Source organism: Rhizopus microsporus, assembly GCF_002708625.1.
Source record: "Rhizopus microsporus ATCC 52813 unplaced genomic scaffold scaffold_20, whole genome shotgun sequence".
Classification (NCBI taxonomy): Eukaryota; Fungi; Mucoromycota; class Mucoromycetes; order Mucorales; family Rhizopodaceae; genus Rhizopus; species Rhizopus microsporus.
This window is the reverse complement of record NW_019671935.1, coordinates 322,876-349,219: the sequence shown is the minus strand read 5'-3', so window position 1 is coordinate 349,219 and position 26,344 is coordinate 322,876. Positions and strand designations below refer to the sequence as shown.

The following is a 26,344-nucleotide window of genomic DNA, read 5'->3' as shown; positions in this document are numbered from 1 at the left end:
TTAATAATGAAGACGTTTATTATTATTACATCTCTAGTCTGTTTATTCACCACAACTGTACATGCAAAAGCATTAGATCTTAGTGACTATAACCTTTGTCAGATACAAGGTGACTCATCTGATTGTGCGTTTGCTTGTCAAGAAATGGTACAAGGAAGGGGTGCATGTATATTCAATAAATGCTACTGCACAGAAAAATCAGAAATAGGAAAATGTGATGATGATGATCATGAATCGTGTGATGCTCTTTGTCAAGATATGTCTTCAACTTTAATAGGATTCTGTATGGATGGACAATGTAGCTGTATCAGTTAATCACTACGAATTCTCTCTCACTCTCCTTGGGCTACACATGTACCATAATAATAATAATAATAGTAATAGTAATAGTAATAACAACAACATGTACATATCTATTTTTCCAATTAATATTTGTAATCTCGATATTCTCCCAAAGAAGCTAATTGTAAACAATAAAATGTTGTCAATGACTGCATAATACAGTTACCTTATTGTGGACATTTTATTCATCAGTTTACTTATATCATAATTCTTCTGTCTCTACAACTAAACCACAAGTTGAACATTTTTGTACTGTCTTTCCTTCAGAATCGCGTATTGTTGATCCAAACTCATGTTTATGCGGTCCTTCCTGTCGTTTTCTTTCCTTAGTCGAAGTCAATGTTCTCCTTCTTAAATCTGCCAACTTCTCCTTAAATTTCCTCTCTTTCTTGGCCTTTTTTTGCGCCTCTCTTCTTTCATATTCAGCATCCAGTCCTTCTGGCCCATCCCATTTTTTGAAAGCATATTCTTCTACCTAATACACTAAATACTTTTGGGCATGTACAATAATCACCAAGTTACCATTTCTCGAATATATAGCATCATATCATTCCATGTTGATTTATGAGGGTTTGGCTTTGACCAATGTGGAAGCAACTCCGTATCCTTCAGTTCAGCTATTTAGAAAATAAGTACAAAATAATGATGCTGATTGTGATCCTTACGATCCGTAAGTAAGTAATCCTAAGTAACTGTTGAGTAAAGCCTTCCTTGCCTTTGATTTGCATGAATACCTCTTTAGCCTCCGTTTTAGTAATCAAGCTGTACTTTTCTGGATACTTCTCTTTACAGATCGAGCACAGATTCATATGAAACACATTGAAAAAGACAGGGTCTAGGTCTATAGAACCGCACTCTTTACACTTTGGATTCTCTGATGGATCTGCAGAGGGTGCTAGAGAAAGGTAGAAAGCAAGTGTATCAGTCTATTATATCGATAGTACAATTATGATAAATTTTACGATAATATGGTTGAGCTACATAGCGATTCTCTTCCTTCTCTTCCTTTTGTGTATCTTCTTCTACAATAAATCCTGCCTTGGAATCCTTCAAAGTACTTAGATCATATTCATAAAAGGACTTTATCCATCTTGCTCTTTTCAATGGCTTCTCATCTTTCTTCTCTTCTTGTTCTTTCAACTCTCTTTTTGCTTTTAACTTCTCAAGTGCTCTAGCTTTATTAGTTGCTATGCGTTGCAATTGCTCTTCTGTAAGGGTTGGTAATTCTGACATTTGAAAAGAAAAAGAAACCGTTCAAAAATGGCTACTGCGCATAAATGTGACTACTCAAAATGCATGAATACACATAATTAATGTCAATAATTGATAAAAAAAGATACAGTACAGCAACAATAATGCACTCATATGTGCAAACGTGGTGATGAAAAATATAACTTCAGTTTATTTCAAAGAAAGAATATCCTACCAGTCTTACAAATTAAAGCGTTCTCATTAAAAGCTATTCCTTTAATTGTGTCAGCACCTAATTTGACAGTCCTCCTTGATTGCTAAGTCTGCATGTAGATAGTGTCGTTGATGGCAGACCCTTGATCATTCTCGGCGTAGGATAGAGACGAATCATCTCGAAAGAAGGTATTGGTTATTCTTCCAAATGATGATGCAAGGAAGCTTACTAGTTTCTAAAAGTTATGAACAGCAGCTCACTATTAACAATAGTAGACAAAAGTAACAAGTATAAAAATACTAATGAAAGCAACAACTGAACTTGCTTGTAAGGGCATGACAGTGACCAGAACATGCATAGCTTGGGATATATAGAATGGTGTCGGGGGGATAAGTGCTTTGGCTTTTTGATAGTGTATGATAATTCTTTTATTCGTCATTCCTGAACTTATATTCACATGAAAAGATGTTACTAAGTTGATTATTAAAGAGAATGAGGGTTATTTTAGTATTTTTTTCACCTTGACTTATTTGTTTTATTTATTAATTTATTTTCGAGTACTTCATGGTAGTAGTTTTACACTCTGTTCTATGTGAAGCTCCAACGGTAAGCCTTTTATATCCTCACGCTTCATATATATGGGTTTCTTATTGCTGCCTCTGCTAAACGCAATCATAAAGATATACAAAAGATACATGTCGACGTGTCTCAACATAATCCTTTTTGCGAGAACAAGAGAAAGAAAGAAGGCTCATTATTACAAAAAGCGCCTTTTTATATAATAACAGGTTTATTACAATCAATCATGGCCAATGATAATCGGGCATATTGCGTTATATGATAATAATATTGTTAACTAGAAGACTAATGAATAAAAAAAAAAAGCAGTATTCGTTTTATACTTACCGAGGCGTTAAGGAATGTATTGCCATCATGGACAGTGCATTAAATCCAAGAAGCACCATTAGTCTTTTGAAGGGGGAGGACGTTCAATGTCGTGTTTTAATTTGTAAACAAAGATACCATGTGTATTTAATGCACTGTTCACATCGTGGTTTCACACCGTACATTTATAGCTAAAGTTAACATAGTTAATAAGCTTAAACTAGATCAAGTATTAATCTGCTGCAGAAAGATAAAAAGAGCATTTTCTCACACTTGTCCGGTTTACATTGGCACTTGTGGTTTTAACTCTTTCTAGTTACGAATGAATATCTTTAAAAGGCCAAACTTCTGTCAAGATAGAAGAAGTATAGTCGCCTCATGGACATTGCAACTACTTTGCTGTCAACGATTTACCTTGATTTTATCGAAGTAATAAGCATTCCTTTTCAATTAACTAATAAAGCTTTCCTCTTTTATCCAAACTTCTCTCATTTACATATAAAACATAATAAGAAAGGATGATTTTTTTTCTTTTATTAACAATTAGCAAAAGAAAAAAAAAAGCTTATTCGCGGTTGGTACGGCCTATTGATGCATAAATATATCAGTCTATATCTCCTTTTAATACAGCTTTCTTCACTTACCGAGACCACCACGGAATTCAGGCTTAAAGTCACTGGAAGCACCTTCCTTACGTCTGTAGTTGTCACGGTCACCACGGGGAGCACGGCCTTCACGGTCACCACCGACTGATAAATGATGAGCAACTCATATTCCACATATCTTTTTGTTATAACTTACATGGACGACGAGGAGCAGAAGCAGGGCGAGCGGTCTTCTTCAAAGTGGCAGGAACAATTTCTTGAGGCAAGTGAAGGTCTATGGTTTGATTAGTGATTGTTGCATATTGTCAGACATCAACTTACATTCACGGAGGTAGTCAATACCCTCATCAGTAAGGGTATAGTAATACCATTGCCAAGAGAATTGAGTCTTGACGAGGCCCTTGGAGGTCAAGGATTGCATAACCTTGATGACTTCAAGGTTGGGAACATCAAGTTCGGTGTGCTTGGGAGCATTGTAGTCTTTGGGAGCAACAAGGGCACCATCTATTGTTTGTTTGTGGGTGTTTAATAATGTTTTATATAAAAAGCTGTCATGTGTTATTTACCCTTGAAAAGAGCTTCGTAAATGACCTTTCTGTTCTGCTTACTGACAAGCATTATATTATACTCTAAGAAATGATTGAATTAACATGAGAACAATATAAAGTTTGACAAGAGATTATTATAGAAAGGATACAATGTCGATTCTATTGATAAGAGTGCATCTTTCGTTTTGCATCCAATGATACTGAACACATTCATCCATTGATCCATCCATATGTCTCTCTTGTCAACCTTGGTGTTATAATCAACTTACAATACGACGATGAAAGAGGGGGCTTGTCAGGGTTCCACTTCTTTACCATTACATATGCCCAACTATTTGGCTATCTGCGCTGCTTGCTTGCAGTTGAAACTCAGTGTCCGGCCGTTTCGATATTCCGAGCACATCACGTGACTTGATCTTAAATTGAGGTGAAAAAACCACTCTTGAAATGCACCAGAGGAAACAGTATAACAAATCATTCTAATAATCTTTTTGACTCTATTAGAACGCTTTGTTTCCATTTAATAGGCTTTTTTCTTATTATTTTCACAAGATATTTTTATCATTTTCAAGATCAAATATTTATTTGTAGAAATACCAAGGCTTTTGTTAATTCAAGCGTTAGGAGCGAATAATCGCTTTATCTTTATTCTTTCCCATCCCAGTTATCGTGTAAACTGATAATGTTGAAGAAACAAAAGGCAGTCTATGATTGGAGGAAAGATGATTGTTGTAAAAGGCACAAAAAAGAATTGCATGAAGAACACGAATTTTTTAATACAAAAATTTTTTTTTCTTTTCTTTCAACTTTACAATAAAAATTTGACATGTCAAATCGCTTTCCTTTTACTAAATTAGCTCACAGTCCAGTTAAGCCAGAGCTTGTGTTAACTAATGGAGAAGACTATTTGGTATTGAACACGAGGTATAAACCATAGAACAAGAGTATAGAAAAAGACGTCTTATTGTCCAAAAAGCAATGGTGAAATAATAAAGTCTCTCTCCAACGACAAACTTGAGAAAGATACTGTTCATGACGATTTTCGCAGTATGAACTTTAGTGAAGATGGGTCATTATTTGCTGCTTCAGGTGAGAACAAGAAGATCTGTGTTTGGGATACAAAAGATTGGTCATTAAAGCTGTCAAGGTAAAAAAAAGGCTATTACTTAAAAAATAGATGAGGCTAAAGATTAAGTAGACCTGCACACAAACGAGTGAATGCTCTTCAATTCGATAGCAAAGCTACTACTGTTGTTGTAGCAGACAAATTTGGTGATGTTTACTGGTAATTCATGTTTGTGTACGTAAATATAAGCAATTTTAACGGGCTTGTAGTCATCCAATGAAAGAAGAAGACAACGAAAAGTTGAATCCTATTGTAGGCCATGTTTCAATGGTTACCGACATGGCGTTGACACCAGATGATAAATACGTGATCACATCAGATCGTGACGAACACATCAGAGTGAGTCGATATCCCAATGGATACAATATAGAAACCTTCTGCTTAGGGCATACAGAGTAATATAAATCACATAGCAAATCGAACCTTTTCTCAATATACTTTAGCGTTGTCACTTGTGTTGATATCTTGCCATGGAACGAAAATTTATTAGTATCTGCTGGTGGTGATGGAACGATTAGAGTCTGGGAGTATGTCTCTGGCAAGCAAATTCAGTGTTTAGACCTCAAAGAACAAATCGAACCTTATAAACCTGTTGTATGTGTCGTTAATGAATACACATGTAAAAAAAAAACAAAAAAACAAAAAAACTAATCGTCCCTAGGCTGCTGATGCCAATTCTGAAGATGCCATTGTTAACCGATTGACTTTTGACAGCAAAGATAAACTTCTCGTAGTTGGTTTTGCAAAGTAAAAGGAAGATAAATACCATAAATATATAAAACTCATCATTTTTGTGTAATTAGAGCAAATGCATGTATCGTGTTGGAATGGAAAGAAGATACATTCTCATATAAAGATACTCTCGTCACACGCTTACCTATCCTTGACATTGCCTTTGACCTCGAACAGAAGCTCTGGATCGCTGTAGATCCTAATAACAATGATGACTACGATTTAATCTCCGTTTTCCGCTTAAAGGATAGCAAGTTTGAAGCTGTTGAATCCAATGATGAGCTTGTCAAACAGGTGAATGTGACCCCAGTGACAAGAGTAAAGGTTGTGCCTGATCTTTATACAATCTTTGGTCTTCGCAAGTTCCTTGATCTCCCAGAGAACATGGACGGGGAAGAAGGAAAAGGCAGTAAAAAAAGAAAGACAGAATAATAGAATAAACATAATCGATTTTCGTACTGAGCAGTAAATTAATCTTTTGCATATTATATATCAAATGCTTGGAAAACCATTGCACTTCCTGCTCAGTGCTTTAAGATTCTATATATATATATAAACAAGTTTTGGCTTGTTTATTGAAAGAATATAACATAAAAAAGAACATTCATACTTTGTCTGCCCTCCTTTTGCCTCAATCACAGTTTCACATTGAGCCTTTATGCTTCCCACCAAACAGCCGTTACTCTAGGACTTATTTTATCTCATGTCTTCTTTTCTTGATGAGGTCCCTCAAAGTGACCAAACATGCTCTATCAGGTTCGAATCTAGCGATCTAATTTTGCTTCTTGATCTTGTCTTTCGTTGTGTGGAGAACGGTTGCTGTTCTGCTTTCGATCCCTACTCTTTGAAGCAACAACCTTTTCATTTTCAAGTATCGTGTGGCAGTTTGCCAGATATTTGGTGTTTCTTTATGTAGAGGGGTTAAGCAAACGAAAAATTTGGGAAGCTTAATTAATCTATAATATTACCCTAAGTGTAAACAAGCGCTCTATTAGAGTGCGTGTCTTTCTAAATTCAGGCCCTGATGAAGGAAGGCGTAAGAACCTAAAGTTGGTAGCGATATATATGCCGTTATCAACCAAGTTGACCTTACTAATTTTAGTAGATACCCAATAAATACTCCATCTTGTAAAAGATTACTTGAAGAAAGAAAAGTATAAAAAAACTGACCATAAAATACATTATTCCCATAGACATGCCATACCTAGTTCTCATTAACCGTGATACATTCATGCAGTAACCCTGTTTGTTCTTTTTTCTTCTTATTTTACGCCAACATAAGAGAATGCTATTGGAAGTTATCACACATTTCCAATTCGAAATTATCAGTTAATTCTTCAAGTACTTCCACTTGTCTAAATCTGCGCATGACCATAAAGTAGCCATAGTCAGACATAACTTAGTAATTAACATTAATGAAAATAACTGGAGAGAGTCTATAGTAAGGTGATACGAATGTTGTACCCATTCAGTGCCTGTTGACAGCTTATCGTAAAGGGCCTCTAATTGTTCTATTGATGCAATAGTCCTATAGTCAAATGGTATTCTTTTTGAATGAACATATGAATCCATGCTTGTGATCAGCAGGACTTATCATTGACGCATGATGATTTAACACTTCTATGCGCAAGCGGAGGTTCTTCTTCAATTTCAAAGTAAGTCTGTTCATTCTGCTCCAGATACCATTGCAAGTAGCGTACAGCGTCATACTATTATATAATGGTTATTATTATGAAAAGAGAGAATAAAGATGTATTATTTACTGTAAAAGAGTCCAAGGCAGCAGGATATTTAACATCATAATCAGTAACCTTTTGTTCATTGGCAAGATAAGGCGGATTACTTGATAGCTACGGGTATTGGTTTATTCATATCGCAAAATAGCGCTCTGCTTCATGAACGTTTTTCTTGACAAGACCAGATTTACCCAACTACGTCAAAAAGGCCTGCAATTTCCATCGAGGTACAAATGCGCCAAATCTGAAATCGGTATAGCCTGTATGCAACCTGATATCTAATAATTTATTAGATATGTTCATATTCTTGTTATTATGTACCCTTGTTATAAAATCGTCACGTCATCTCCTTTTCATAGTGAGTAGGCTTCATGTTGACGTGAACGATGGATGGAAAGCGCAAGAAGCTCGTATAGAGTGAATCCATAGCGCGATTAATGAATGTGTTATCTTGAAAGTAGCAGTAGGATTGAACTGCAGTAGCACAACTAGTGAATCGTGCCATACTTTCTAGTTGTTCATGCATTATATCCAATATTTCTATTGAGGTCGACATCTTGGGATCCGCTTTTAGTTTTTATAATGAACACATTAATAATATTCTTTCCTATTCTATCTTTGATGACTTTACATTGACTATGAGTGGTCGATCAGACACAAGGTTATGGATGCATATTTCGCTTATGTATGGGTATTTTAATAAATGGTTGACTGCGTTGATTATTATCTGTTACTCTCAGCACGATGACTGATACTGGCTTCAACTCATTCTTCCAGAGTGCATCCTTGGTAAAGAAAGTTGATGGATATGCACTACAATCCTTAAGTTGCTCTGTTTCATCTACTTTTTTTGCATAGCAGGTTGGCTGCTTTGTTCAATAGGACGAATTTGTGGTGCTGAGCAAGTAGACAATGAAGATATTTGTATGTTCATGCATGCTGTACTTGTACAAGTCAACCAAGTTGGAGGCTGGCAAATTACGCATGGAATAATAACGTCTGCTGCTGATCCTCTGAACAGGGCTCAGGCACTATTTATTACGTTTTAGGTATAAAGTAACAGACGTCTTCTCACTATCTCAAGCTATCACTTCTTTCTATGTAACTTCATCAACATACTTTAAATAAACTACCTGCGTAATGTAAAAGAAGTACCAACGATATATTTGCGTTTGCAAACATATCTAGTATATCAAGTAAGGATCAGAGACTCATGTGCATCCCTTTATTTCGTTATTGTATGTATCAGTGAGTACTACGAAAAGAATTTTATTACTATACTTGAGACGCTTTCAGCTTCAAGATTACTAAAAAGGAACAGAAAATATAATCGAAAAAAAAAGGTAGTTTATTGTTTATTATGAAGCTAACATTAAGATTACCTGAAATGTACCAAAAAAAGAGAGAAGAAAAAAAGTCAGTGCACGCCCTATAGCCCACAAATTTAAAAGAGTTTGTTTGTTGCTAGTTGGCGTTCCAAAGATGGACGCCCGCCTTCAAGGGAACTCTTCTCCAGACAGACCAGTTATACCGCAGTGCAGGCGTTCTCCCATCAGTATCAGTCATATAACCAGTCCAACGCACCTAGGACCAAAACAAAACAACCAAAAACACCTAGGATTAAAACAAAACCATCCAATAACGCCTAGACCAAAAGATATGAGCAATGAGGCCATACACTGTTGAAACATGTTCAACAGTGATGTGTCAACTAGCCATATTACAGATAACTAAGCTAATAGCACACACTATGAAAGCTTCATTTGAAGAAAGGGCCATAAACTTCGCCACAGACGCACTATCTACTGACTTTTTGGGAACTGTCCGAAGGACCCTCTACTTTGTGTGGATAGCGGGATTAGAGTGGGCTCCAGATTTTGTCAGGAAAGGGTCTGATAAGCTCCATAGTGAGACGTTCGCGAAGAACCTGGACATATACAACCAAGGCATCTTGTGTACCGAGTAAGCTTTTTTAAAAAAACTTACCAAAAGACCATGAGATCAAGAGATCAAAAGATCAAATGAGTAGTTTGAGAAAAAGAAGAAGAAAAAACGATGAGAAAAGAAAAGAGAGGGAAAAAAAGAATGCGTCACTCCCTTTTATTTGTTTGTTTACATGAAAACAAGTTATAGGTTACATCAAGTCTTATTGTAAACTGTTTCGCATTCTTCATGACTTTAACTGGTTAAGATTATTCTTTATCGTATGTACACTTAAATATCTTTTAAAAGAAGAAAATATAAAAGAAAGAAAAGTACAAGGTATCTTTAATACACTAGAAAAAGAAAAAGGGGACGTTTTCCATAAGTGGGAACTGATATAATAGCTAATGCTCAGAGAGCATCATACATGCAAATTACGCAGTAGAGAAGATGAGTTAAAGTATTGTCTCTTAAACAAAGTCATTTGTGGTCGTATATTAATGTTATATGCCATCTTTACTCTAATATATTCTTTTTTCACAAAATGGGGAAAATACACAAGATACTGAAGGATTCTATTTAAAATAATTTGAGTTTAGTCAATATGACAAATACATCCTCTACATTTGTTCAGTATGCAAGACGCTACTAGTGACAACCTCATCTTCTAACGGTTATCAAATTTTGTGGGATCAGTGTCATGATTTGGTACTGCTTTCGGATGGTGGATATGGTCCTTTGGTTTTTGTTAACAGCAATATAAATCAAAATCCATATGTCGATTGTTTGTCACAAAATCTTCTCCTCTGGCACAATTAGCTATAACTGCTTTTTGAAGGTAAGAAGTATACATCTCAGAAATATAGTGCGTCTTGTCATACATGATTCTATGCCAAGTGATGGAAAGTTTAGGGACATGCTGTGAAGAAAAGGTAGAAGACTGTTATGGACGTGATGTAAAAATGTACTGAATCTTGATCAATTTTTATTCTCTACTGGGGCTCATCACAATCTAGTATCCATTGTTGGTCTAAACTATTTAGCGGATGATATTTATGAATGTTGTCATTAGACGTATTTTGATCAATAGAGTCTTATTTCTCACATCACGTAGTCACTCATAGTTTGTTACAGGAAAGTCAACTTTAGCATCACTAGTTATAATTTAAAGAAAGTGTATCCGTACTAATCTATTATTAGTGACAACTTTTTTTCCCTTTGTTACTTTAAAAAGAACGTTGTCAGGAAAACGAACAGTTTGTTTGTTTATTGATTTGATATTATGAAGCTCTTTGTTTCAAATGATATATAAACAAGATAAATCTTTCTTTACTTTTTTATTCTTCATTTCATCTTAACTTTTATACTTCAAGTTTTATTGCCATGGTACCACCTATTAGACCCGACAAGCCTGCTCTTCCAAGACCTTACCCTGCTCCTAAGCCTCGATAGCTCTACTCAGCACATGTACTTGCATGGGAAGATTTCAATTTTCCTCACATACTCTGGACATGTTTTGTTTTAGTTTTTTAAAACAAATAAATAGCTTTTACTAGCATCAGCTCTTCATATGAAGTTATATTGTAATCATGTTTCTTTTGTATGAAATGCAATGTATCTTTCTATAGGCTATTTTATAAGTTGGCAGAGGTTGTAAATCCTCTCTACAAATATAAAGATGGACATATCGTCTTTCTTACGGAATAAGTTGTAAATGAATGAATAAATAACAGAGCAATATTAGTTCAATCACTTATAGTCACTCTTCAATTATTGTTTGCAGTAAAGTATCGCATTGTGACATGCCAGTCATGAGTATTCCGGGTCTGTGATGAAATTTTGGTCAGTTCAGTAGGAAGGAAAGTAATCGCGTGCGCATTTCACCAAAGGTGTTCTGTTATACGAAGACCATGTTTGAGACCTTATATTTAACAAGAACTTACTTTATTCAAATTTGATTAGAATTTTTGAAAAAAATTATGAGTAGTGGTCACCACTAATCCAACCATTAACAATCACTCTTTAGTTTGCCTTTTCTCAACCCAATTGAAGAATATTAGTCGAAGATAAGCAAAGCATCAAAAGACATCCTTTGGACACCTAAGCTACATTGACACCCTCTATTGGTGCTGCTGTCAAGCTTTATTCTGCAAAGATTGCATATGATGGACGAATCTTTCTGGGATAGATGTGAAAAAGAAGAGAAGGGTTTTTAAACAAGCAAAACACTCTTCTTTGCAGCAACTGATATAACATGTTTGAATTTTATATTGAAAGAACAGTTCTTTTGAAGCTAGCGTATATTCAGTCGACTTGATTGAACGGCCTGCTCTTGCACTTATAGTGAAGTTTTTGCTTTGAACTGTTGCCTTCTCTTCATGGCACGAGTTAAGATCAACCAGCTGTTTCATAGTAAATTTCATTTTAAAGTCCTATTTTTTTTTTTTGTAAAATCCTCATGTTGACACTGGACGACTGTATGAAAGCATGCTGCTTACCTTTAAAGTGTTGTTATATAAAAAGCTACACAGCAGCCCAATTCATTTGAGCCATGGTGAGTGAAGAGTAAGCTGTTCAATTAAGCTAGTGTGCATACAAAGAAACTATGAAAATAAGAAAAAGAATGATACAACAGGGCTTAGCAATACAAATGAAAGAGGGGACATGAGAGCACCTTTTTGCTTTCTAAATTTAGTTTTTGAAGAGGGTATAAATAAATAATTAATTGGCTTTCCTTTTTTCCCTTTATTCACATTTTAAAATGTTTTGGAAAAAGAAGGATAAAGCCAAGGAAGAGTCAACGAACCCATTTGACACCAGTTCTGTAGCCTCTTCTCCTGCTCCCTCTTATTCTTCCACCCCCTCTGCTGCTCCTTCTTATAGTTCTGCACCACCATCAGACTATAGTCGAACAAACAGTAACAGAGATGAATTATTTGCTGGAGCACGAAACAACAATTATAGCCAAGATGCCTACTCATCTTCAAGATTGGGACAAAATAACCGAGAGCAGCTTTATGATGAAGAACAAGATGAAGAAGTTGAAGTGGCTGGTTTAAAGCAGAAAATAAAGAATGTCAAACAAGACAGCTTGGCCAGTACCCGTGCTGCTTTACAACGACTTCACGAGACAGAAGCTACTGCAGCTAATACGATGAACATGCTTGGAGAACAGTCGAGTAAGTTCAAGTTGATACAGTCATGGCCAAGTATTGACATAAAATCCTATAGCTCAAATTGCCAATGTTAACAGACATTTGGATATGTCAAAAGCTTACTCTGACAGAGCAGCTAACCAAGCAGAGGAGCTGAGACAATTAAATCGATCTATCTTTATACCTGTTGTGTCTAATCCATTCAGAAGAAAGGAAAGAGAGAAGAAAGAGTTAGAGAGACTTCAACAAGATCATGCAGAGCACATGGAAGAAAGAGATAGGATCCGTCAATTTGAATATGAAACCAAGGCACGCATTGAAGAAACGAATAGAGCGAATGAAGGCCAAAAGAATATTAGATCTGCAGGTCGTAGAGGACGTAGTGAAGCAGATCGTCGACGATATCAATTTGAAGCTGACTCGGAAGATGATGCCATTGAAGATGAAATTGACCAGAATCTTGATTTAATGGGAGACGCTCTTGCAGGATTGAAGAATATGGCCATCACAATGAATACTACGCTTGATGATCAGAATAAGCAACTGGGAAGAACAATTGACAAGGTGGATCCATTAAGCAGAAACTTGATTAAGACAACCGACAAATTAAATAGAACAAGGTAACACACACAAGAGTATTATTTGTGCCAGTGTAGCTTTTTTTTTTGTTTTTCCTTTCCTTCTTTCTCTCTTTGTAATTAAACAAATATGAAAGATGAAATAAAAGACATTGTTGACAAATATAAAGAAAAGGATACTTCAAAAGGTTATTATTACAAGTAGTCTTGTCTATTTATTAATATTACTGCAGTCATTGTCATATTTCAAGCTATTGGAAATGCGCCCATTTTAAAGCAAAAAGTATTTAAATTAACAGCTTCCAACAAGTTTCAAACAGTTATACAATTCCTAAGGAAAGAACTTAAATATAAAGGCTCAGATCCATTGGTAATAAGGAAAATGAAAAAAAAAAACTTGTATATATGCTTATAAAAAACACTTGTCTAGTTTCTATACATCAACAGTTCCTTTTCACCTTCACCTGATGAAACAATATCCAATCTTCATAAAGTAAAAACATAAAGAAAGAAAGAAAAAGAAGATAAATAATGCTTTGTTTAGTGCTTTAATACCGATGGACATTTAATCGTCAATTACTGTACAACAGCAGCTTGGGGATGAAGCTAAAGATAGTTTAATATACACAACACGTGATGACACATATAATAGGGTCATAATGTAAAAGAAGGAGGGGGTAATAAATTATATACACAAAATTAGCATGAAGGTAAAGGAGGTAATGGTTGTTTGGGAGGGGCAGTCAAGGGGGTAGGTGTGCGTCTACCAGAAGATAAAGAACTGTGTCTATTAGAATGACCTTGACTACTACTACTAGTTGATAATGTAGAGGACGATCTCTTCTTTTTTAAAAGATCGTCTCTTCCATTTAGTAATTGAGATAGCAATTCTCTTTTATTCTCTAGTTCAATCGTCTGTAGTTCGACTTGCTCTTTTAGTAATGATTGATTCTGTAACTTATTTTCTAATGTCGTTATTAACTCATCCTGCTTTTGAATCACTTGCTTCAGTTGTTTGGTCTCTTGTCTTTGTTGTTCCAAGTCATTGACGTATTTTGCAATGGTCAATTGAATGCCCTTTTGTATTTCATTTTCAAGATTCATAATGTAATCATTGTTGTTGTTGTTGTTGTCATCAAATATAATCAATTCATCACCTTCTTCTTCATTATCTTCTTCGTCAATGATATCCTCATAGACATGTATTAAATCTGCCATGAATGCATCATTCTTTTGTTGGTCTTGCACAACTTCTTTTTGACTAATAGCAGGGGAAGGTGGCATATGCTGCTTTAACTGTTGTTCAAAGTAATCTCTTTCTTCTGATACTTGTTCAAGCTTGTTGGCCAAGTATTCCACTCTGATCTCATAATCACGTACTTTGGTCGCTTCTCTCTCTAATGTGGTTATGTATTCTTGTGATGCATTATATTGATCTAGCAATTGCTGATATAATTCAACGATCTCTGCTGATATTGAATCAACCTTGTCCATATCTACAGTTGGTATAATCAATTCTTTTTTCTCAGGCTTGGTCAGTTTTATTTCCTTTTGGATCGATTCCTTCCTTTCAGCCTTGATCTCTTTAGGTTTAATCAATTCTTTTTGTTCAGATTGAGTACTGCTTGTGGGTGACGTTGCTGGTGAAGGTGGAAATGCTTTGTTGATCATGACTGTCTTATTCGTGTTGAACTTTGGTTTGGCTATTGTCGTATCCTCAAAACCAGCTGATTTGTTTAGACGCGCAACAACGTCTTGGATGCCCATGTTTAAAAAATAAAAATGAAAAGGGAGAAAGAAAGACAAGAAAACACCACCGACAAACAAAAATAAGCCCTTCTAGGCTCGTGTGACATGATCCGAGAAATCTTACTAAAGAGGGAAATGAAAAGTGTGCTCATCTTGTCTACAAAAGGATACAGTTCCTCTTGCAGTAATAGCTTTTTTTATGTGTATATGTGGTCACTCCTTTTTCCTTCTCCTTAAGAAACTTTAGGCGTCGATCCGATTCATTCCTGATACCTTTTATCATTGATTATTCCATAAAAAGAGTAGATCGAAATGACTATTTTTTTAATATTTTCATACTAATTAAATACCGTGCATGGACCTATTCTTGAATTGGTATCGTGGAAGTAGATTAAACATGACATTTGAGGTATATTAAGTGATACAACTGGTATTGAAGACAGAAAAAAAATAAAAAATAAATGCAACTATTCGTCAATGTCTACTAGCTTGGATATTTTCTTATCACCATGCTCTGCTCCCCTTGTCATGGGCATTAATTCACGATCTATAAGTGAAAATGAAGTTGGTATATCTATTTCGACCGCATCATTATCATGCAAATCTTGTTGTTGTTGATGATGTTGATGTTCTGCAATCAGAGAACTAATTCCTGCTAATATATTTCCTGTTGTATTCAAAAATAGCCCCGAGTCTCTTTGTGACGAAGGTAATTGAAATGGCTCATCATCTCTATCCAGCAGTTGTGAAGCCATAGATATACCCCTAAACACTGAGCTACGACGTTTGCTGGCGTTATTATTACTGTTGTTCGTAACCGTGCTCTGGTTTGAATGGCCACTGTGTGTGCTTGGATGGGTATAGACAGCATCCTCACGAGCAGAAGATGAATTAACGGTTGGCAAGATTAAAGAAACACGTTTTGAAGCGCGTAAGGGATGTTGTTGTTGTTGTTCAGATGGCAATTCATGCTCGGGTAGCATAATGGCTGTATGACTGCTATCTGCGCTAATGGATAATGCAGGGTGCATACGTTTGGGTCGTTTGGAAGTAATAAGGTATACTCCGAGAAATTCAATGGCACATCCAGCCATGAACCTTGATAACTGCTCAAGGCTCATGCCATCAAAGTCATGATAGAGCACAGCACTTCCAATAATAGCTGAAATCGTAAACAGAACGAATTGGGTAGGGATTACTTCTGTAGAGTCGAATCTTTGAAGTGCCTTATTTAAATATTTGATCTGTAAGATGGCTGTGACGACTAGAACGAGTATGAGTAAGTAAGAAACAGGGTACCTAAGAGGACAAAACAAAATGAATGAGACAGTTATTAGGATCATATGTTAACTTACGTAAACATCTTGAACAATGTCAAGCTGAGTAAAGATGCGACACTTTTAGTAGAAAGGACAGTGTATCCACCTAATGAATAGAATAAGAGAACGAAAATAAAGTACAAAAGAGTCTGTATTACCATAAATTGCTACTAGACCCAAATCAACCATGATACTTGAAGAGCCATGGGTAGGAGACAGAATGGTCAAGATAGTAACAGTGATGCCTGTAAGGATAAAATAAATAATCGACTGTGTTTGTGTGATTGCATCCATGATGAGCTCAGGCGACAACTACAAAAGCGTCTATTTAGTAATCAAAAAAGTCTATTCATATCTCTTCTTACTGCGACTTCTTCAGAATTCGAGCTAAGCACGACAATAGCTGCGCCTGCTACTGCCAAAGTGACACCGATGAGATCCCTTTTTCTAAATACCTCTTTAAGCATGACTGGTGCTAATATAGCGTTTGATACCAATGTCGTTGTTCCTAACGGTGCTATTGTTGATGCAGGGGCAAATCCGTATGCTAAGCAGCCATTTAATTTGCCTGTGTTTGACTGATATTTTCTATACTCTTACCAACAAAATTGCCAACTTCACCTAAAATCATCAAGGTTATTCCCAACCACCATAGCTTTGATTTTAAATAATCTGTATTATCTCCTTTGTCGTACTCCTGAGCCATAATAAATTTCTGTCGTTCAATGAACTCTTCTTCAGACTGTGAATTATTGTTGTGAGTATTGGGCACAGTTACTGAAGATTCAATCGATGACCTCGGTGAAGAGTATCCGTCATCTGGGAAAAATCCGCTAGATGGTATCCACTGTGGAGATTCATCCATATTTGAAAAGTAATGTGCCATTTGTTTTTCTTGTATTTTATTATGCTATCATAAAGAAAGGGAGAATGAGTATCCTATATTTTTAGCTTTCTTTTTCTATTCTTACCGCTCTTTTTTGTAAGTTAAGGGCAACGGATATCAATGCCTACGAAAGAAGAGGTAATCTAAGTGACTTATCGTTTTAAACCGAGCATTATCAGATATTTACATTGCCACAAATGGATACTAATACCCCAATAAATGTATTAAATGCGACATTATCTATGTCTTCTTGCTCTTTAGTGTCCATCCTTTTTTGACGTTCAAGCAAGCATATAAAAAACCAGAAAGAAAGAACGCATCTGACGAATAGAGTTTAAAAAGTAAAATGGAACGGGGATTGAATTTATGGTAGCAACGTTTACCCTTGAGGTATGTGACACAAAATGGCCACTCAATTAATTCCTATATTTTTGCAAATTACACGAGATAGCCGTAATACTCCATTGTCCTTGGTTTTTTATTATTATTATTACTGTTACAGAGGACACTAGGCTTATTTTATTGTTGAAACCATTTGTATTAAACATCTTTTTAAATAAAGTGTTTGTTAAGCCAAAGAAACCATACTCTTTATATCCATCTATTTTACCTTTTTGAGGATGTGTTACCAACAATCAACTCAGCTTAACTTGACATTGAACATGCAATTACTTTATTTTTACTAGTAAAATTGTGTCTTTGTTTAAGTAGGCTAATATACACTTAAAGATTCTTATTTAGTGGATATATATATATATATAAGTTAACTGCAATGAAAACTGAGGTGGAAAGCTTATTATATCATTAAGCTCTAAAAAACTTGATGTATTTCTTTGCTTTTTGCGTGGCGAGACATGCGGACTTGAATCTTTGCTTTCCTCCTCACTGACCAAAGACCATCTTGTCAGGGTTCAAGACTAGGTTTGCTGTTGTTAATCGTCCAGTAAGGCTTGAGTCTCATCAACAGTAGAGGACATATCATCAAGAGTGACATGTGCTGATTCGACCAGGTGGCTAATAACAGAGAAGTTCTTGAAAAGGTTGGCATAGATCGTGTTAGGGCCGAAGATTCGCCGAGAATAGAAAAATTGAAGTCTTGGACAAATACATAGCCATGTTCATACAGCTTAGATAGACTATATACAAATTCTTCATCGTTTAGGACTGTGGTTCGTAGAGCTTGCGCTCCTGATGAGAGCCCTGGAAGGTAGTTCCATTTTCGCAATAGCTTGCTTGAACATTGCTTACAAGTTTTGTATATCTTTTTTCTGGTAAATGAGAGTTTGATTAACATTCCTTGGTAGGAAAGGATGATTAACTATAGATATCTTGTGTGGCCTAAGTGCATTCCACCATCTGTCACTGTGAGTAAACCATTCCTTTAAGCTCCTTGAGCTACTTTGTATACAAATTGCTTAATTTCAGGCAATAGATCGGCACGGAGTCTACTTTCTATGATGCCATTATCTTTAAGTTTAGCTATTTGTGCGGCTTCTCTTAATCTTGCTAGGAAGACACGTGAGTGTTCTTACTGGCCTTGGTACATTTCATTAAATTCTACTTGGTAGATTCACGTAATTGAGATTTGAGGATACTTATTTTTATTGCTCCATTGGTGATACTATTTAGTAATAGGTACTTTTCGCCTTTAATGATGAGGTCAAACTTTGGTCTTGAGAAGCGTTTCTCCCCACCTCCCAAATATCGATTGACTTTGGCTGCCTTCGCTTTCAAGTTCGTTTCTCCAAAGAGGAGACAGGTGTGAGGATTGTCGCATAGCAAGCTTTTGAAGATCGAAGAGATGACAAAATAAAGGTGCCTTTGTTAGTAAATTCCAAGGGGATGAGAGTAATATAAAACAGTTTCATTATTTTCAGCATCCAAAGTAATTTTTGCTTGCTTGCGCCATCATTCAACGCTAGCACGTTTACTTTTTGAAACTTCGATGTGAATTCAGCTTTAAAGCTCGTATAGTCACTTTCTCTGAAAGCCCTTAGTGAAGTGTCTATTTCCTTGCGCTGGCTGAAGTCCAAGATATCATAGTACAACGAGGAACACTACATGCACCAGAAAATAAGCTAATGCTATGAGCGCTTCTTCTCCTATATTTGTTAGACTTTCCAATGGAATATCCTTTGATGTGAAATAGGAGTTGGTTTGAAAACGCGAAAAAGCTAGAAAGCATAGTACGAGTAAATTTTGGTACTTCCAAATAACAGTAGCAAAAGACTACTTATTAAGAATATAAGCTTTTCCTGCTTCTCCCCCCCTCCCAGTTTTCACCGCTGTTAACTGAAAAAAAAGAAACATATTCATTAATTATCAATCTTTAAGTATGTATTATCCTATACTTAACAAAGACAATTTACTAATAAAAGCTGTCTATAAAAAGTACATAAAAGTCTTCGTTTCTAATTGTATAAAATCCAGAGTTTATCATAGTAACGCGTGAATGATCCTGGTTCTTTGTTGATCAAAGCAACAGCATAAAATTAGTATAAATAAAAAACTCCTTTTTATCTCTTTCTTCTTGAAAAGAAATAAACCAAAATGATTGAAAAGCTTTGTTGGAGGACATCGTAGGTAATATCTGGAGGTAGCATCTATAGCATTAGTCTAACTTCTGGTGCATACAATGTTTCCCTTCTGAATTAAACAACAATGCCAAAAGTCTGTGAGGTAGAAAAACTTTTGATGTTTTGGTTAGTGCTTACTGTATTTTTTTAAAAAAAATTATTTATGTAAAAAGACGACAAAGAAAAATATATTTGAATAAAACAATTAAAACGATATTGTATGTAAGAGCAATGGTGAATGTCAACGAAATAAATGAAATCATATCAAACGAGATTGAGAGATGATGAGTATAGGAGCATATATACCAATATTAGTCTTACTTGCATTAGGAAATACTAAATATAACGGATATTTGTTTCAAAAGTAAGAAGCCTCATGTTGGCACTGGAACGACTGTAAAGTTAATTCACCCTCTTCCGTAATGCCTTGTTGTATATTGGAATCATGGTTTATTTAATTAATGATAAAATGACTACGCCTGTCTATGAAGCTCATGAGATTCTTCAATATCTATTGAGCTTCTATTTTGCAATCGTGTATACGATTGTTGGCGACGGCGGTTTGGTCTATCGGTGATCCATGAAGTCATGATTTCAAAGAGACCTCCACATTCTCTATTAGATGGTCTGCTCGATGAAGTTCTTACATTTTCTGTGTGCGCTATATACTTTAGCACATCCTTCACTGTCACTAGCCCTTTCAGTTTCCCTCTTTCCTCCAAGAGAACAACTCTAGGCCTAAAACAAAACAATGTTGAGTGCAAAAAGTAAAAATATGAGAAAAGATCTGATTGTACCCTAGTTGTTTGAACATATCCATCACTGTTTCCAAGTAAAGTCTTGGATGAACAGTGATCGGTGTTTGATCCATGTATGGACCAAAGTCCAGTGCATCAGAAGATCCTCTTAAATCATGTTGTCCTTCGTCGCTCAGACCAATGTTTGTCAGTATTTCTGGTTCATCACTTGCATCAGGCGTAAACCGACACAAGGTTTCATCATGAGCTTTCTTGTTCACCTTGGATTTTTCTAATTTCTTCATGTTAATATAATGATCAGTTTTGATTATATTTTACCGATTAGATATTGAAGCTCGGAGCGTCCAATGTACCCAATGAGTGCCATTGACTTCAAATCTTCTACAACCGGGAATCCTTGATAATTTGTTGTCTCTAATATTCTTTCTATAAAAGAAAAAAAGTATAAGTATGCTTTAGAGTATTCATATACTTTACGCACCAATCTCCATAAATGTCATACTGGAAGCCGTCATGACAGTCAAATTTGTTTGCATAACATGTGAAACTAAATATGATCAGTCTTTTATAAACAATTATCAATTCAATGTGTACCTGGCACTCCGAATACTTGGTCATCACTATCTAAAATTGGGTATCCATTCAATCGGATATAACGATCGGCAATGCCACCAGACTGAAACCAATCGTTTACAGCACGGGTTATCATAAGGGCAATCTATTGATAGTAAGTAAGAGAAGCTAACAACATATAAGCCCACTTACCATAGTAGGTAGAATATAAGTGATTTGACCTGTCAACTCAAACATGATAACCACAACAGACACTTTAAAAAAGGATCAATTATTGAAAGATGTAAATCAACAAAAAGTTTACCTGTAATCCGCATAACACCTCTTTTGATAAAGAAATAAAAAAAAGAGAGACTTTTTTATTCCATTGTATCAGAGAATAAATTTTATCACTTACCCTAAAGCTGCAGCAGCTCCAAGAAAAGCATAGGTTCCAGGCGTGATACACTGTAAAACATAGTTAGATCCCCTACTGCCTCGTTTATATACACCCTTTTTTACTTCTTACAGGCATATCAGGTCGACAAGAAGCAAATAAAAAGAAATCAGGTTTGTTTCTATAGAAAAGATGGTTAAACCGTACCACAGCTTAAAAGACAATGCTCCTTACTCGTGCCATAGTTTGACAAGTAACCCAATCATTCTTCCAAACATGGCACCAATGGCCATGGAGGGTACAAAAATACCACATGGAACTCTTGCTCCATAAGTGATAATGGTACCTAGACTGCGAAGAACAGTGGCAATGAACAAGAGTATGACCATTTTCCATGCTTCTTGGCTCTCACACAGTCCATAGTAGCTCTCTGTTCCAGGGCCTTCACATTCTCTAAACAAGATTCCCATGATTTCAGTCATATCAATACGTAAGAAAATGTTTGGATAGGCGATAAAGGCAGTGGCAGAAGCAAGAACGGCAGCTTCTACTATAGGAAAATCCTTCAATGTCGTTTTTCTAAATTGTGCAACGAGTAGATTGTATTTGATGACAAGCGCACCGTAAAGACCCTAGATGATAAACTATTTAAGAATAGTGTATGATGACTGTGATAGAAATACTTGCGCCAAACAATCCAATGATAACAACAAAAATATATTCAAAAAAGTGCCAATCTCTGTCATAGCTCACTTGAAACATGACCAACTTGCCTGTTCTGAAAGGGTTCATTGCCTAGTATCCCGTTAGAAGGACATGAGATAGTCTTGTTATGATTTACCTGCAAGACAATGGTAGCAATCATTGCACAAAAGAAGCTCTTCCACATTGTCCTGTTTGGAAATGCGTTACTCATCTCTTCTAGTGCAAATAGAACACCGCCGATAGGTGAACCAAAGGCAACTGCTACACCAGCAGCGCTTGAAGCAGTCAGTATTTCTCTCATTTCAGCTATTACAAGTGAGAATACGAGACAAAGTATGATCTACAGTGTTACCTTTGCTAGTCCTGAATTTCTTAAAGCACCTAGATATCACATTTCCGACACAGCAGGCCATATGCACAGATGGACCTTCTTTTCCGATCGACAAATTTGACGCGACAGACATTGTCTTTAAAAGAAAAAACGATTACATTACATAAACACGCATGTACCTAATATATATTGTATTATTTTGTTACCAAGCCAACGCTTTTCATTACAAGGGTCCATCCACCAAGGAATCCTTTCATCACAAATCCAGCTATTATTTCAAGGAAAGGTTTATGCATCCATCCTATGCTCTTTTTTCTAAATACCTATAATACATTTGATTTCCGATATTCCCGAACCTGCAGCATAAGGGGCTAAAGTTTTAACAAGGTAAGCGCATAGTGTGGCAAAGGTTGTCTTTTGTTCAGAATATCGTCAGTTCTTTTCTGCATTCTCATCATCCACCCCCAGGCTCACACTTACCGCCCATAGAATATAAAATAACCATTTTACAATATATACATCCGGTCCCAAGTTTACAAATTCACTCCAATCTGTCCAGTCAGCGCAACCTCCGTCTAAATTTCTCTTTAAGCAACTTGTTATTAATATCCCTTCCTTCCCTTTTCAAACCTGGTTCTTCCATTTGCCAACAACAAAACTTTTGATTGAGCCACCAAGCAGTTGAGCAGTAACCAATCTTTATATCTGACAACCAATCGGTAACAATAGTGATCAAAGCTGACATCAATCCTATTGCCGCACCTGTCACAAGAAGAGATAAGACATGTTATAAAGGGGGGGGAGTATATATTACCAACTAAGAATATGACCACCCAAGACTCTGCAGTTTCAAAAGTTTGATGCCACCAGGCACGCCAAGTGGTATCACTTGATATAGAGCTTTTCACTGCTGCTTGTCTATATCGTTCAATGATGGCATCCTTTACCCAATCTATATTACGATGAGTGATCGTATCAAGGAGTAGATCTCGACTTGATTACCAGTCGTAGTAAAATCTTCATAACGTCTAATTTGTGCTAATTCTTCTTCAATTTCGACTGAAGATGTACGTCCATGTCCAGTCATTATTTGCCCAAAGTGATTGAAAGAGAAGGGGAAGAGTGCTGACAAAATAAAAATTGAATCGTTTTTACTGGCTGAAAAAGACTCAGTTAAAAATTTAAAACACGTTCATGTTATGGATATTAAATATAACAAAGAGAGGTTGATCATCTTATCTATAATGATACCTTTGGTTTTCATTCTTCTACATAGAGTTGAAGTGCTCCACATGCCTTGAAATCAAGGAGCATTCTGTTATTCATTGATATTTCTTGATATCAATTACTTCCATTTTATTTTACAAGTCAGTTGTTGTCAAGTGGAATGGTATATGTTTATTTCATGGTCTGGTTATGATATTGCATTTTATCATGAAGAGGATCATACAGAAAAGAGTGCTCTTTTAAATAAAGTAGTATGAGTCCACGTTATCTATAGTCATTGCAGTCGTTTATTTCAATGTGAATTTATAAGTAGACATCTTTTGCAGCAATTAGTCAATGTTCTTTTTAAGAAATCGAATGGAATTCTATAAACAACCTGGGTCCATCGAAGTATTGGGTGTCAAGCGATGGAATAACCTAGAGGCAATGTAGCGATCTAGAAAATTCAAGAGTGAATTTAGCTATTGAAGCTGTTCGGGAATGGCACAGTGCCTGGTGCATACTAGTGATTAACGATGAAAAAGAAAGGACGAAAAGCACATTGATTGTGTAGTAGTAAGATAGACTCGGAAACGAAGGGTGGAATACATATTGGAATGACATTGGTAAAGGTTTATTAGCTTCCTTGAAAATGCTGCTAGTATTTAAGGAGTCATTGTTTGCTCTATCATGAGCGGTTAACATCTTGTACACTGTTGCAGACGGTCATGGGTGTATCAGTACCGTATAATATGAAAAAAGTTAGGGCTTATTCAATCCTCAAGATCACTTCTTTTATCTTTATTAATTGCTTTAATTCCTACCCTGTTCTTTCTCACAAAATACCCAAAAAAGGTAAAAGCTTCCAACGTTACACTGATGCGGCGAATGACAGCGTCAATAGAATCACACGAGATACTTACGGGAAACTACTAATTCGTAGAAATTTAACTTTCCTGGAACAACGAACGTTTTGTGAAAGAAGGTACTTCAAGGTTCATAAATTTTCATTGTTAATATATACTAAACTATTTAACAGAATAGGAAACAAAGTCTTTAAAGTCACTCAGATGTAAACCCTCACATACCTTGTTAGTTCTAGCTATTGCTCAGCGACTTACCTTGTTAAATTTACTCTTGACAACTGCCCAGAACTGCTCCATCGGATTCAGTACAGATAAGCAGAGAAGGACAGGAGCATTACTAATGATATGACGATATCCCTTTATTTCATCAAAAATAGCTCAGATAATTCCCTATTATCGTTCCTACACTAAAAGCACCAGTCCTACGTTCCAAACTGTCCGTTTTTGATATGTTTTGGAATTCTCAAACCAACATTAATTAAGTTGATGACAGAATTTTACCTAAAATCGATGTTATATTTGCTTTTAGTTGTAGATACTGTAATTATTACAGGGTTTCCACTGAATACATTGTAGTACTATAAGGTCCCTCTACATTTTTAAATATACGACAAGACCGCTTGCCACTCACAGCAAGTCTCTAAGTATAGTATTTTCTCTACCAACTATGCATCTTCTAATGGTTGATAGTGAATATAGCCCATCGTTTTATTTAGCTTTGTACTTAAAAGTATATTTTTTACATATGAAAAGTCCCAGGAGATAATGAAATAAGCTTAAGATGAATTACTACTCTATGTGTTCACAATGCCCAAAACGAGTGTTTATTTTTATTTTTCTTTTTCCTTCAGAGCAATCAGTGCTTCTTAAGTACGTTGTCTGAAGGAGGGTCTTCTATTGGCACAGTGTACCCCAATCTGGTCAGCAGAATCACATCTTTTTGGGGCCTGATTAGCTTCCACCTTCTCATGGTTGGTTCTGTTAATCAAATAATTTGAGAACAGAGAGAAGCCTTTTATATACATACATATTCAGTTTTTTATCTTTTTTAGACTATAAAATACAATATCGATAAAAATAGCTTAATTGCCTTGTGTAATAATTGCGATTAGTATGAGTATAATTAAGATGCAATTGGAAGTTTTTATTATTTTACAAAATGTATTTTTTTTTGGGACTGCTTGATTACTTAAGTCTTTTGATCTCGTCTTTGAGCTTTCCTTTTGTCAAGTGAAGGATTGAACCTTTCTCCTCCACAGCCAAACGCGTCATGTCTGCATTTCCAGTCATCGCAGCAGTTTCCGGTTTTTCTAATAGTATTAGCGCCGTTTGATTGTATGGGGAAATGTTATAAGCATCAGAAAATACACCAGAAGTTAGATTAATACTACATGTGCTACCTCTACCCACTACCTGTGATGTCGTCAACAAGATTTTTGAAGAACAAGTGATAAAAAAGAAACGTTGTTATTTCTTTATTTATTCCAGTTTTATGTGTCAGTTTGGTCAGCAAATACCACTTAGCTCAGGTGTAATTATGATAAATTCGTATTTACATTGTTTAGTCTATTTTCTGATGCATGTAATGTTCAACAAAAATAAAGACCGTTGAAAGAAAAAAGTCTTAATAAGGCGCAACAGTCAACACTAATTGCACGATTAAGAGGGTGAGCAAAAAGGAGAGAGAGGGAGAAAAAAAAGTAGTATATGCAGGTTATGAACTATATATATACAATCAAGCATTGTATCTCACGATGAGTATGGATATGTCTAATGGAGACAGTAGCTAACTTTTGGTATAGTTTCGTGTTAATGATTAGATTATCTGCCATTATGTACGTGTCTCTGTGCATTAGTGCTTCTGCGGTAGCGCTACGTTTTGCTACTACAGCGGGCGCTCCCTTTGTTTGCTTTTTTTTTGTTTTTGGAATAAATTACAGTGTCAAATTAAGCAATGCCAAAGC

The 26,344-nt window shown here is 35.8% G+C and overlaps 10 protein-coding genes across 10 annotated transcripts; 5 read left to right on the top strand and 5 right to left on the bottom strand.

Annotated features, from left to right (window-relative positions):
- Positions 1–3: 3 nt before the first annotated feature.
- On the top strand, positions 4–360 carry RHIMIDRAFT_267400 (uncharacterized protein; the record flags this gene model as incomplete). The annotated part of the gene is made up of 1 exon (XM_023611994.1): positions 4–360. The coding sequence occupies one exon, from the start codon at positions 7–9 to the stop codon at positions 313–315; it is 309 nt and encodes a 102-aa protein (XP_023462709.1). The 3' UTR covers positions 316–360.
- Positions 361–364: 4 nt separating this feature from the next.
- RHIMIDRAFT_267398 (DNA repair protein) lies at positions 365–1,327 on the bottom strand. The gene is made up of 4 exons (XM_023611993.1): positions 1,077–1,327; positions 1,008–1,026; positions 865–959; positions 365–817 (listed from the first exon to the last, which is right to left on the bottom strand). Exons 1-4 carry the CDS (start codon positions 1,149–1,151, stop codon positions 545–547), a joined length of 462 nt encoding a protein of 153 aa, XP_023462708.1. The 5' UTR covers positions 1,152–1,327; the 3' UTR covers positions 365–544.
- Positions 1,328–3,195: 1,868 nt separating this feature from the next.
- On the bottom strand, positions 3,196–4,243 carry RHIMIDRAFT_68896 (uncharacterized protein; the record flags this gene model as incomplete). Its single annotated transcript, XM_023615567.1, has 5 exons — positions 3,804–4,243; positions 3,559–3,741; positions 3,434–3,511; positions 3,277–3,381; positions 3,196–3,217 (listed from the first exon to the last, which is right to left on the bottom strand). Exons 1-5 carry the CDS (start codon positions 3,853–3,855, stop codon positions 3,198–3,200), a joined length of 438 nt encoding a protein of 145 aa, XP_023462707.1. The 5' UTR covers positions 3,856–4,243.
- Positions 4,244–4,591: 348 nt separating this feature from the next.
- On the top strand, positions 4,592–5,751 carry RHIMIDRAFT_68871 (WD40 repeat-like protein). Its single transcript, XM_023615566.1, has 6 exons — positions 4,592–4,709; positions 4,762–4,932; positions 4,984–5,070; positions 5,121–5,306; positions 5,355–5,658; positions 5,715–5,751. The coding sequence occupies exons 1-5, from the start codon at positions 4,612–4,614 to the stop codon at positions 5,560–5,562; spliced, it is 750 nt and encodes a 249-aa protein (XP_023462706.1). The 5' UTR covers positions 4,592–4,611; the 3' UTR covers positions 5,563–5,658; positions 5,715–5,751.
- Positions 5,752–8,789: 3,038 nt separating this feature from the next.
- Positions 8,790–9,436, top strand: RHIMIDRAFT_267392 (uncharacterized protein). Its single transcript, XM_023611992.1, has one exon. The coding sequence runs from the start codon at positions 9,130–9,132 to the stop codon at positions 9,343–9,345; it is 216 nt and encodes a 71-aa protein (XP_023462705.1). The 5' UTR covers positions 8,790–9,129; the 3' UTR covers positions 9,346–9,436.
- Positions 9,437–12,063: 2,627 nt separating this feature from the next.
- On the top strand, positions 12,064–13,081 carry RHIMIDRAFT_286293 (uncharacterized protein; the record flags this gene model as incomplete). The annotated part of the gene is made up of 2 exons (XM_023613371.1): positions 12,064–12,481; positions 12,534–13,081. The coding sequence occupies 2 exons, from the start codon at positions 12,064–12,066 to the stop codon at positions 13,079–13,081; spliced, it is 966 nt and encodes a 321-aa protein (XP_023462704.1).
- Positions 13,082–13,165: 84 nt separating this feature from the next.
- Positions 13,166–13,639, top strand: RHIMIDRAFT_207272 (autophagy protein 12; the record flags this gene model as incomplete). The annotated part of the gene is made up of 4 exons (XM_023606974.1): positions 13,166–13,223; positions 13,269–13,405; positions 13,466–13,528; positions 13,580–13,639. 4 exons carry the CDS (start codon positions 13,166–13,168, stop codon positions 13,637–13,639), a joined length of 318 nt encoding a protein of 105 aa, XP_023462703.1.
- RHIMIDRAFT_68840 (uncharacterized protein) lies at positions 13,573–15,010 on the bottom strand. The gene has a single exon (XM_023615565.1). It carries the CDS (start codon positions 14,800–14,802, stop codon positions 13,735–13,737), a length of 1,068 nt encoding a protein of 355 aa, XP_023462702.1. The 5' UTR covers positions 14,803–15,010; the 3' UTR covers positions 13,573–13,734.
- Positions 15,011–15,013: 3 nt separating this feature from the next.
- RHIMIDRAFT_68820 (DUF803-domain-containing protein) lies at positions 15,014–17,300 on the bottom strand. Its single transcript, XM_023615564.1, has 7 exons — positions 17,177–17,300; positions 17,075–17,113; positions 16,704–17,013; positions 16,469–16,650; positions 16,262–16,415; positions 16,140–16,209; positions 15,014–16,083 (listed from the first exon to the last, which is right to left on the bottom strand). The coding sequence occupies exons 1-7, from the start codon at positions 17,255–17,257 to the stop codon at positions 15,252–15,254; spliced, it is 1,668 nt and encodes a 555-aa protein (XP_023462701.1). The 5' UTR covers positions 17,258–17,300; the 3' UTR covers positions 15,014–15,251.
- Positions 17,301–19,938: 2,638 nt separating this feature from the next.
- Positions 19,939–23,472, bottom strand: RHIMIDRAFT_267366 (uncharacterized protein). Its single transcript, XM_023611991.1, has 19 exons — positions 23,311–23,472; positions 23,123–23,260; positions 22,939–23,070; positions 22,789–22,883; positions 22,632–22,722; positions 22,515–22,576; positions 22,330–22,444; positions 22,114–22,283; positions 21,960–22,067; positions 21,507–21,904; positions 21,405–21,453; positions 21,294–21,343; positions 21,201–21,220; positions 21,089–21,150; positions 20,918–21,041; positions 20,805–20,870; positions 20,642–20,749; positions 20,363–20,594; positions 19,939–20,303 (listed from the first exon to the last, which is right to left on the bottom strand). The coding sequence occupies exons 1-19, from the start codon at positions 23,393–23,395 to the stop codon at positions 20,039–20,041; spliced, it is 2,370 nt and encodes a 789-aa protein (XP_023462700.1). The 5' UTR covers positions 23,396–23,472; the 3' UTR covers positions 19,939–20,038.
- Positions 23,473–26,344: the final 2,872 nt, after the last annotated feature.

Bases quoted from the DNA above. Each gene is read 5' to 3' on its own strand.
- RHIMIDRAFT_267398 (XM_023611993.1), bottom strand. From the start codon at position 1,151: ATGAATCTGTGCTCGATCTGTAAAGAGAAGTATCCAGAAAAGTACAGC. The intron at 818-864 runs GTAACTTGGTGA...TTAGTGTATTAG, and splicing joins TGCTATATATTCGAGAAATG to GTAGAAGAATATGCTTTCAA.
- RHIMIDRAFT_68871 (XM_023615566.1), top strand. From the start codon at position 4,612: ATGTCAAATCGCTTTCCTTTTACTAAATTAGCTCACAGTCCAGTTAAG. The intron at 4,710-4,761 runs GTATAAACCATA...TTGTCCAAAAAG, and splicing joins TATTTGGTATTGAACACGAG to CAATGGTGAAATAATAAAGT. The intron at 5,307-5,354 runs GTAATATAAATC...AATATACTTTAG, and splicing joins TTCTGCTTAGGGCATACAGA to CGTTGTCACTTGTGTTGATA.
- RHIMIDRAFT_267392 (XM_023611992.1), top strand. From the start codon at position 9,130: ATGAAAGCTTCATTTGAAGAAAGGGCCATAAACTTCGCCACAGACGCA.
- RHIMIDRAFT_68840 (XM_023615565.1), bottom strand. From the start codon at position 14,802: ATGGGCATCCAAGACGTTGTTGCGCGTCTAAACAAATCAGCTGGTTTT.
- RHIMIDRAFT_68820 (XM_023615564.1), bottom strand. From the start codon at position 17,257: ATGGACACTAAAGAGCAAGAAGACATAGATAATGTCGCATTTAATACA. The intron at 17,114-17,176 runs GTAAATATCTGA...CTTCTTTCGTAG, and splicing joins TAGTATCCATTTGTGGCAAT to GCATTGATATCCGTTGCCCT. The intron at 16,210-16,261 runs GTAATACAGACT...TCTATTCATTAG, and splicing joins GGGTCTAGTAGCAATTTATG to GTGGATACACTGTCCTTTCT.
- RHIMIDRAFT_267366 (XM_023611991.1), bottom strand. From the start codon at position 23,395: ATGACTGGACATGGACGTACATCTTCAGTCGAAATTGAAGAAGAATTA. The intron at 23,071-23,122 runs GTAATATATACT...TTCTTGTGACAG, and splicing joins GGTGGTCATATTCTTAGTTG to GTGCGGCAATAGGATTGATG. The intron at 22,445-22,514 runs GTAACAAAATAA...TTTCTTTTAAAG, and splicing joins TAATGAAAAGCGTTGGCTTG to ACAATGTCTGTCGCGTCAAA.